The following is an 11,420-nucleotide window of genomic DNA, read 5'->3' as shown; positions in this document are numbered from 1 at the left end:
TCACCCCCCCCCCCCTTTCCCCATGGTCTTTCATTTACAGGCCCCCTCTCTCCTACCCTCCATGGAGAATGTGTGCGGTCACTGTCACTGTTCAAGAAATCTCTCTCATCATTTCTCCCAGAAAGCAGGTGCACCACTGAACATTGCCCTCCGCCTTATCTTTCCATGCTAAATCTTTAAATTGTTCTTACTCTGCAATTCGACAGGAATGATGGGTGATTGCAGTTCATTGTGCCACATTCTAGATCTTGCTTTAGGCTTCCACTGGAAAGTTCAAACACGATCCCTAACCTTTAGGATTGAGGCAGTGGAGAAGAGATCTGTGCAGCTGGTCTGTCTAGAGAAGGGTGCATTTCTTGTTTCTCCCAGCATTGTTTCTGACAATCTGAGTAGCTGAAGTGGCTGCGATTTGATCTCAGTCGTAAAGTTGCATGACAATTAAGGCAGTAGGTGAAAATTGGCATAATAAGTGGGAGGAGTGAAAGCATGACATCATAGTTTGGCCTGCTCCCACCTGCAAGCTGTGCCGCTCCACGTGCTCATGCCAAAACTGGAGATCTGATCGTCTGCTCGCCAGGTCTTTGAACAACGGCAGCAGGTGGGCAAGAACGCAGAGGGCCGGAGTAGGAAGGGGAATCGCAGAAGGATGTACGGTGAGAAATGGTCTTACTCTCTACATTACAGATAGTATTCAAGGGAGGCGTTGAGGGTAGTAGGGATTTACTTTGACTTTCAGCGACCTTGACCTCTTCCTCTCATTCTGCCTCCTGTTTGAAGTTCCAGGTGTGCAGAAAATTTCAGACACCTGTTTGGACTGATGCAATCAAAACAGAGGTATGAGAGGGCAATGGACAAAAACAAGTTTATGCCTGTGCAGTGTATCCACATATAGATAACTAATAATTATGTGCCTGATGAGTGTCAAAATGTCCATAACATAACAGCACACAAGGAACATAAAATTATAGGAATTGCAGAAGTTTGATGGACAGTTTTATTGAGTTTTGAAGCAGGTATTACAACACACTGGAAAGCCAGATGAACAAGAAAACATTTTTCTGCCCATTTTTTTGCACCATGTTCTGATATTGCGACGGAAATGTACAAATCTTAAAAAACCCAACTGTTAAAAACCTAATCATTTTTTTTATTTATTTCCAAACCACTGTGAATATAACTGAAAACAAGCCACACAGATTTAGCAGTGGGTGCCTCTCAAACCTGCCATGCTTTCAAAAAAGAAATTGTTTCTCTACATCTAAGTAAGAATACTTTACTATAAATGAATGTGTTTTAGTTTGATATTAATTTTACGTAGCATTTTAAGCCTGCACTACACTGCTCACTGCTTGCAGCCGTGTAACACGTCTGGTTTGTTTGTGTCAGGCTGTTGATTATTCTGGGCCATATCAGGTCCTCAAGGTACAACTTCCCATTGCTGTCTTTTGTATGATCAATCAAGATGACTCCACTCCACACAATGAGCTGTCATGACCAGCATGAAGCAGCACAAGCACAAGGCAGAGCAACCCCACGTGTGCAACATATACTGTATGTGCACAATCATACATAACACGCACTGGGGGTTATTTAGTGGTACCAATCAGACTAATCCGACCAGATCACATAATTTGGGATATGTACGCATTTCTGAGTAGAAGAGGCTGTACACGACCAAAGTAGAGAATGTAGATATTTGCAGATAAGAATGGAAAATGTTTATTTAAAATAACACATGATCTCAGTTATTTGGTCAACTTCTTTTCCAGCTAGAAGATTTAGTAACTTTAGAAAAACACTGTGTTCTTTTGTGCCTTAACTTTATATTGGATACAGTCATGACAGCCAGGACAAACATCCAGTATCCAGCACTTGTAGGGGTAAGCGGAAAGCAAAGTGAAAGACTTTTACAGCAAGGTCACTGCAGTGCAATATCACTTCAAATGACTCATTTATTCTGTTGACGTAAGGGATCTCTTACTGCAAGCACATTTCCCGAACTTGATCTGAAATTCCCTCATTTCTGCAAAAGGAACTGGACTTTGCCCTGTGTGCATTTTACGGTTTTAAATGCATGCATCCATGTAGCACTGTGCCTTGTGGCCTCTGCTGCCTGGAACATAGGGCCCACTGCTGGGACACCCTCCCTCGCAGGAAGCACACAGGTACACAGCACACACCATTGTGCAATTTATAGACCACAATTCACCTACCTGCATGTTTTTGGACTGTCAGAGGAAACCCACACAGACAGAGCAGGGATGGGATTCGAACCTCCAACCCTTTGGTTGCATTCCAGTCTTCTGTTCTGCTTAAAACAATAAAAATATATGCATTGGACTGCATATATTACTGCCTCTTAGAACTCCTCTGAGCTAGGCCAGGCAAGATTAGATATACAGCGGATATAGGGTTCAGACTGATGGCCCCAGGAAGAGAAGCAACAGGACAGTACAGAAACTGCCATATCACAAGACAATAAACGTAGTGTAAACTTATACAAAACAGTATAAAACAATACAGATGGCAAAACAATAACTCAATACAGTATGAAACAACACAAAGAGCACAAAACTCCTCAAGATTTCTCTAACAACTGGGTATAGTTATGCAACTGGGTATAGTTGTGCAACAGTGGATTTTCCAATGAGATGTTCCAGGATTTCCTGATGTAGGATTTCATGTGGTTCTAGCCAATCAGGACAGTTTGCCCCATTTTACCATTTGCTTGATTTGGCCAAATGGAGGGAAATTCTGTCCCCAAGGATATAAAAGAAATCCCCAGGTCTGGACCAGACATATTCTCTCCAGTTTTTCTTTCTGTTCATCAGAGTGGACTGACAGAATAGCTTGCAGGCATCAGGTGAGTATAGAGCCTCCTATATGCATACAAGACAAGGTAGAACAATCAACCCTCCATCAGAAAATCATAAAAAGCTGTATTTATTAAGCAGGTTGCCATTTAAGGCTTTCATACTCACAGCATTTCTACCTTTCTTACAGCTCCTGACTAAAATTCTGAAGGCCTTAAAAAATGAAGTTGGTACTGGCAGGACTGGTTCTGGTTCTGGTGGCAGGAGCCCAGGCCCAGTGGTACAAGTTCCCCGGACAAGCCATCCAGGGTAAAAATGTTTCCTTATTTTCAATCTCCTATTCATTACTGTTTTATCATGTTCATTGTGCAGGAAGCAGCTCTAACCCAAACCTGGTGAAGATCTGTATCGTTTATTGGTATCTCTGTGTCATTCAAGGTTCGCGTGACATGTGGCGAGCTTATTCAGACATGAGGGAGGCTAACTGGAAGAACTCTGACAAATACTTCCACGCTCGGGGCAACTATGACGCTGCCAGCAGGGGACCTGGGGGGAGGTGGGCAGCTGGAGTCATCAGGTAGGACAATATCTGTGGTGTCTCCATGACAATAGTGTTACTTTTATCCTGTTTCTGAAGTGGGAAAAATAACAGAGCAGTTCCCCTCTTCAGATCAGATCATACATCCTTCATAATACGACCACTCAGCCACCTGCTGGACAAAGTCAGGTCCGATTACTGGATGTGTGGTAAAGTTTGGGCCTAAAACTCACCTCCGTCTTCTCCCTCCTCCACTTTCAGCAATGCCCGTGAGATGATGCCGGGATCCAGTGGGCGTGGGAAGGAAGACTCAGAAGCAGACCAGAAGGCCAATCGCTGGGGACGAAACGGAGGAGACCCAAACGTCTACAGGCCTAGAGGACTCCCCAACAAGTACTGAGCCCCACAGGATTTTATGTCTGCTAAGATAGCCTGTGCTTTGCTTTGCATGAACTGATCTGGACACATTTTCATGAGAAGGATAACATTTTCACCAGCCTAAAAATGCACATTGCATATATGTATCAATCCTGCTGCCTATTCATTTCCTTAACAAGCCTTTAATATATCATGAGAAACAGTGATGGACAGAGCCTTGTAATACCTTTTGTGCCTCGTGTTAAAATTAAAAGCAAGCAAACAAATAAATATGCTCTGAAATGACTAGTCTCACCATGTCTCTTGTAATCTTTCTTGCTTTAGAAGGAAGAATTCAATTTAACAGATGATGATCATATTATGCATAGTAATGTAAACTTATATATGAAAGTGGATTCAATTTTCCAAGATGATTAGGCACCCCACACTTACATACTGGCAACAGTGTAATAAAGTCTGCATGAAGAGCCTTATGGAAGATGCCCTATCGTATGAGAAAACATTTACGCACTTATAACCAATAATAGAAAATAAAGTGAGCTGATATATAACTCAGACTCTAATTAGCATCAGATTTTCACTTCCAACATTGACTGTCCAAGGCAACATTCCATATCTTAACCACATTGCCATCTAGTGCACATTTCCAGGTACTGCCAGTAGGCGAAGCATTTGAAGAAAGCATTATGCTTTGGGAGTGTGTGGAAGCCTGAGGCTAAATGAAATGTGGGTTGACTGAAGAATGAATTCTACTATAAATCAAAAATCTTAGACTGCAATACTTTAAATCCAGTGGAAGAACTGAATTATGCAAACGAACAATCCTGTACTTACAGAAACAAAAAATTTTAGGTAATTGAATGGTCTTTAGGCATAAATATTGTTGAAAATGGTTACCTGCATTCTTATGCACAAATGCGCACTCTAATGTTCTCAGTAGCTGAGTGACCCTGCACAGAAACGGAACAAAGCAACATGCATGCATTTGTACATTACAAATAATTAGAAGCAAAGCATTTGCAACTTGACAGATCCGTAACACAGTGTGTGAAGGACTTGATTGCATTATGAAAAATATGTGATTAATCATAGTAATATTACGCCAATTAGGGTTTTAAATGTTCACATTCATTCCTACAAAACATATACAATTGTACAATTGTGACCCTCCAGCACAAAACCGTACGGAAGTCGCATGGCCGTATTTTGAGGATTTTTTGTCCTCTTTCATTTGATACCATAATCCTAACATTTTGACCCAAGTATACAGTTTTGTGCTGGAGGGTCACAGTACCACAAAGAGCTTTGTTCTTTTTGCTCTCGAGCAGAGCACGCGGGTAACAGTAACGTTAAAGCGCCGCGAGCGCTGAAAGCTGCCTCGCGCTCTGAGATGTATGGTTCCTCGCGCGACGACCGTCGATAATCAGCGGACGAGGAAAGTGCAACGCGCGCCCTCGCCCATCCTCTGAGCAGTATTGGTGGCGCGTCCCCCCTAGGCTGTGTTAGACAGCACGTGTCGCTGAACTCGGGGGTTACTTCCCTCATAATATTTTGTGATAATGTCATGCTACACGTAATATAAGAAACCACCACATCGTTTTTTTGTGTGTGAACCTCTTTCACCAACAAAGTGCTGTCTTTTGTGTTTTGTCATTGCATTCAAACTAAGTACACTTTTACCGCAAATTTCAAAAAGCTAATTTTGACCAGAATCAAGCTGCTGCCTTCCTCTACTTTACAAAGACATACGTGACTAGGAGAATGTAGTCACTTCTAGTAACGGCTTTCAGACTTTGTCAGATCTGTATGCAAATATAAATGCAGAGGAGACCAAAACGTGGTGCCAGCTGGCAGAATACTTGAGAATACCAGCCGATACATTTAGGGTTTTCCCCATAATAACTCAATGGCAGTAAACCATTTGTGCTAAAGCTCTGTGCTGTACAGACTTTCAGTGGCAGCACATGCCTATTTTCAGATCCCTAGCAGTTTTACTTCCTATAATTTCAGTTCAAATCCATTGCTCTGGCCTGTAACTAAGGAAGTGTCAAACAGTAGTTTATGCCATTGAGGAAACGAAGATATTTTCCAGGTTGAGAAACTACATCAGTTTTAAATTAAGCTTGATATAAATTAGTGCTGGGGAAATAAACGCGTTCATTTTGTGATTAATTTGGACATCTTGACGTGTTAAAAATTGACGTGGCTGACGCATTATCCTTTTGTTATTTCGTGTCACTTACCAAGAATTTGTTCACTTGTCTAATTTTGCTATTAAGCATTTGCTTACGCTAGTTATGGAGGCAAGGAAACTTTTAGGTGGAAAGTTCTAATTTAAAACTTTACCAGACGGCACTTTAGGAAAAACGAAAGTTATATGTTCAATTTTCAAAGCTGAATTCAGTTATCATCGCAGTAATTCATCACTGGCCTATCATCTGAGAGCGAAACACCCGAATGAAGTTTCCGAGACATCAGGTACTCTTCGTCAGTCCACTTTGTTAGAGTGTACTACTCGCGAAAGAAACTAATGATAAAGTAACAGAGGATTTAGCTAAATAGATAGCTAGGAACTGTCACCCCGTTAACACAGAAGAAGACGAGGGACTAAAAGAAGTAATTCGAGTTGCGTCTGAGGATTCGTAGAATGCATGCCTGTCTCGGGAGCGCGCACCACTGAAAACAGCGAAACGAAAGCTCTTTTTTGTAATGCGTAGAAAAGATCATTCCTGTTTACTTAAACTCATAAAACGCACGTAACACATCACATGACGTTGTATTTTGTTAAAATACAGATATATAACACAAAACAAATAAAATAGATCGCTGACTGAAAACGCTTTGTTACTTAATGGGCTGTCACTGTTAATATCGATTCAAAGTTCAAGTTCAAAACATCAGACATGAACGTGGCAATTTAAAGCTTGTTACATTATAAGTGTGTATCAGATGCACAGTAACACTGTTTTTTCGCGAAAAAAAAATTGTTAATCTTTTTAAAATGTCTGGGTCTCGTTTTAATTAATGGCTAAAACAGTGTTGCATCATGTAGCTCAGATGACACTGACCTGTCTCTAAATTGTATTAGTCAGACGTGCATGGGGTTAGTGCAAATATAATGATGAAGTTGGTGAGGGGATATACTTTTTCTGTGGGGGGGCAGCATGTGGCTTGATTGGTTAAGCTTGTATCCATGTAATCAGAAGGTTACTAGTTCAAACGCAGCCTCAGCATGTCTGCAGGTTCTTGAGCAAGGCTCTTAGCCCTCAGCTTTCTGGGTGTCCCACCAGATGGCTGCCCTTTGCAAACAACTTACTCTATAATTAGGGAGGTGTAACGACCATTTCTCCATGAGTATCAATGAATTATCTATTATTATTATTTTTGTTGTTGTTGTTGTTATGTACTTGATGATGGGAGCTACACAAATCCAAAATCCAAGGGGATGCCTTTTTCGGCAAGCACCTGCCGGAAAAGGCATCCCCCCCCGTTAAAACTGGCTGTACTGTAGCTATGCAGCTGAAATTTGCACAGGTAACTTAAAACTTTCTCAAATACAAAGTCCTAATGGCACTTGATGATGGGAGCTGCAGAAATCCAAAATCCAAGGGGATGCCTTTTTCGGCAAGCACCTGCCGGAAAAGGCATCCCCCTGTTAAAACTGGCTTGATACACACTTATAATGTAACAAGCTTTAAATTGCCACCTTCATGTCTGATGTTTTGAACTTGAACTTTGAATCGATATTAACAGTGACAGCCCATTAAGTAACAAAGCGTTTTCAGATCAGCGATCTATTTTATTTGTTTTGTGTTGCATATCTGTATTTTAACAAAATACAACGTCAGGTGATGTGTCACGTGCGTTTTATGAGTTTAAGTAAACAGGAACGATCTTTTCTACGCATTACAAAAAAGAGCTTTCGTTTCGCTGTTTTCAGTGGTGCGCGCTCCCGAGACAGGCATGCATTCTACGGCAGGGATGCCTTTTTCGGCATAACACCTGCTGTGCGCGTTTAAGAACATGCAGAAGCATCAGATATAGAGGACTCGCATATAACGGAATTTCGCTTATAACGGACAAACAATTTGGTCCCAGGGCCGCTTTTGGCTGTAGTTTTGTTCGGCTATAACGGACATGCAGGCTCCGCCCACAAGGCACGTGGATTGCCGGTGTTATACCCAGCGCAGATACCTAGTCGGGATTATCAATAGTCACGCATCTGGTCAGGAGAAGTTGGATTACTACATGTACAATATAGTAATCTATACCACAAGAGTGTCTGCTGGGGTGTGGCATGAGTAAATGGTGTCCCCAAGGTTCTGGGCATACGGCAACTCGGGATATAACGGACTTTGGATATAAAGTACTGTTTTGCCAGGTCCCTTGAAGTCCGTTATAAACGGATTTTACTGTATGTTTAGAATAGTCACTCTATATGTGCACTGAAAATGAGTGGGTATTATTGGACATCTGTAAGTAATGATAACTACCTTGCTGTCACCGTATTCATGAACAGTGGAATCTGTTGTCATTTGCATTAACTGTGAACAAAACTACAGAACGTAAAAGCAATAAGACTGTTCAGAATTGGAATTGTTTGCAACAAGTGCAAGTAAAGAATTTTAGTTTTTTTCAAAGGTCAGTTTATTAAAATGTAAAATCTAAAATATGATGCTCCTGGGTTTATGTTACAGAAAATGTATATATTATTCAATATATTTTAATTTCGTGCGATTAATCACAATTAAATACAGAAAACTCTGTGATTAGTTAAATTTTTTTAATTGACACACAGCCCTAATATAAATATAAATGCTGCAATGGGTTGGCGCCCCATCCTGCATTGTTCTGGTCCTGGTGGTGGGAGCCCAGGCCCAATGATACACTTTTTCCAGAAAAGCAGTAAGATTCACCAAAGAAGTCATCCAAGGTACAAATGCTTCCAAAGTGAAAGACTTTTACAGCAAAATCACTGCAGTTTAATATTGCTTCGAATGACTCATTTATTCTGTTGGGATCTGTAAGGGATCTCTTACTCCAAGCACATTTTCCGAACTTGATCTGAAATTCCCTCATTTCTGCAAAAGGAACTGGACTTTGTCCTGTGTGCATTTTTGGGCTTTATATGCATGCATCCATGCAAGACTGTGCCTTGTGGCCTCTGCTGCCAGGAACATAGGGCCCACTGCTGGGACACCCATGACAGGGTACCCCTCCCTTGCAGGAAGCACACAGGTACACAGCTCAGACCATTATGCAATTTATAGACCACAATTCACCTACCTGCATGTTTATACAATAACTCAATACAGTATGAAACAACACAAAGAGCACAAAACAACTCAAGACTGCTCTAGCAACTGGGTATAGTTGTGCAACAGTGGATTGTCCTATGAGTCATTCCAGGGTTTCCTGATGTAGGATTTTATAAGGACATACCCAATCAGAACAGCTTGCCCCCTTTTACCATTTGCTTGATTCGCCCAAATGGAGGGAAATTCTGTCCCCAAGGATATAAAAGAAAACCCCAGGTCTGGACCAGACATATTCTCTCCAGTTTTTCTTTCTGTTCATCAGAGTGGACTGACAGAATAGCTTGTAGGCATCAGGTGAGTATAGAGCCTCCTATATGCATACAAGACAAGGTAGAACAATCAACCCTCCATCAGAAAATCTTAAAAAGCTGTATTTATTAAGCAGGTTGCTTTCATACTCACAGCATTTCTACCTTTCTTACAGCTCCTGACTAAAATTCTGAAGGCCTTAAAAAATGAAGTTGGTACTGGCAGGACTGGTTCTGGTTCTGGTGGCAGGAGCCCAGGCCCAGTGGTACAAGTTCCCCGGACAAGCCATCCAGGGTAAAAATGTTTCCTTATTTTCAATCTCCTATTCATTACTGTTTTATCATGTTCATTGTGCAGGAAGCAGCTCTAACCCAAACCTGGTGAAGATCTGTATCGTTTATTGGTATCTCTGTGTCATTCAAGGTTCGCGTGACATGTGGCGAGCTTATTCAGACATGAAGGAGGCTGAGGTACCGCACGCTGACAAATACTTCCACGCTCGAGGCAACTATGACGCTGCCAACAGGGGACCTGGGGGGAGGTGGGCAGCTGCAGTCATCAGGTAGGACAATATCTGCGGTGTCTCCATGAGAATAGTGTTACCCTCTTCAGATCTGATCATACAACCTTCATAATACGACCACTCTGCCACCTGCTGGACAAAGTCAGGTCCGATTACTTGATGTGTGGTAAAGTTTGGTGCTAAAACCCTCCTCTGTCTTCTCCCTCCTCCACTTTCAGCAATGGCCGTGAGATGGTACAGGGATCCAGTGGGCGTGGGAAGGAAGACTCAGAAGCAGACCAGGAGGCCAATCGCTGGGGACGAAATGGGGGAGACCCAAACGTCTACAGACCTAAAGGACTCCCCAGCAAGTACTGAGCCCCACAGAATTTTACATTTGCTAAAATAGCCTGTGCTTTGCTCTGCATGAACGGATCTGGACACATTTTCATGAGAAGAATAACATTTTCACCAGACTAAAAATGCACATTGCATATATGTATCAATCCTGCTGCCTATTCATTTCCTTATCAAGCCTTTAATATATCATGAGAAACAGTGATGGACAGAGCCTTGTAATACCTTTTGTGCCTCGTGTTAAAATTAAAAGCAAACAAACAAATAAATATGCTCTGAAATGACTAGTCTCACCATGTCTCTTGTAATCTTTCTTGCTTTAGAAGGAAGAATATAATTTAACAGATGATAATCATATTAAGCATAGTAATGTAAAGTTATATATGAAAGTGGATTAAATTTTCCAAGATGATTAGGCACCTCACACTTACATACTGGCAACAGTGTAATAAAGTCTGCATGAAGAGCCTTATGGAAGATGCCCTCTCGTATGAGAAAACATTTACGCACTTATAACCAATAATAGAAAATAAAGTGAGCTGATATATAACTCAGACTCTAATTAGCATCAGATTTTCACTTCCAGCATTGACTGTCCAAGGCAACATTCCATATCTTAACCACATTGCCATCTAGTGCACATTTCCAGGTACTGCCAGTAGGCGAAGCATTTGAAGAAAGCATTATGCTTTGGGAGTGTGTGGAAGCCTGAGGCTAAATGAAATGTGGGTTGACTGAAGAATGAATTCTACTATGAATCAAAAATCTTAGACTGCAATACTTTAAATCCAGTGGAAGAACTGAATTATGCAAACGAACAATCCTGTACTTACAGAAACAAAAAAAAATTAGGTCATTGAATGGTCTTCAGGCATAAATATTGTTGTTAAATATGCGCACTCTAATGTTCTCAGTAGCTGAGTGACCCTGCACAGAAACGGAACAAAGCAACATGCATGCATTTGTACATTACAAATAATTAGAAGCAAAGCATTTGCAACTTGACAGATCCGTAACACAGTGTGTGAAGGACTTGATTGCATTATGAAAAATATGTGATTAATCATAGTAATATTACGCCAATTAGGGTTTTAAATGTGCACATTCATTCCTACAAAACATGTATTTTACAATTTTGTGATAATATCATGCTAAACGTAATATAAGAAACCACCACATCGTGTGTGAACCTCTTTGACCAACAAAGTGCTGCCTTTTGTGTTTTGTCATTGCATTCAAATTAAATACATTTATTTTTGCAAATT

At 41.1% G+C, this 11,420-nt stretch overlaps 1 protein-coding gene across 1 annotated transcript; it reads left to right on the top strand.

Annotated features, from left to right (window-relative positions):
* The first annotated feature begins 2,718 nt into the window (after nucleotides 1–2,718).
* Nucleotides 2,719–10,448, top strand: LOC125704116 (serum amyloid A-3 protein-like). Its single transcript, XM_048969445.1, has 7 exons — nucleotides 2,719–2,863; nucleotides 3,004–3,122; nucleotides 3,252–3,390; nucleotides 3,613–3,748; nucleotides 9,503–9,590; nucleotides 9,720–9,858; nucleotides 10,038–10,448. Exons 2-7 carry the CDS (start codon nucleotides 3,035–3,037, stop codon nucleotides 10,174–10,176), a joined length of 729 nt encoding a protein of 242 aa, XP_048825402.1. The 5' UTR covers nucleotides 2,719–2,863; nucleotides 3,004–3,034; the 3' UTR covers nucleotides 10,177–10,448.
* Nucleotides 10,449–11,420: the final 972 nt, after the last annotated feature.

This window comes from Brienomyrus brachyistius, chromosome 11 (genome assembly GCF_023856365.1).
Source record: "Brienomyrus brachyistius isolate T26 chromosome 11, BBRACH_0.4, whole genome shotgun sequence".
Taxonomy (NCBI): domain Eukaryota; kingdom Metazoa; phylum Chordata; class Actinopteri; order Osteoglossiformes; family Mormyridae; genus Brienomyrus; species Brienomyrus brachyistius.
This window is presented reverse-complemented; position numbering and strand designations above follow the sequence as displayed.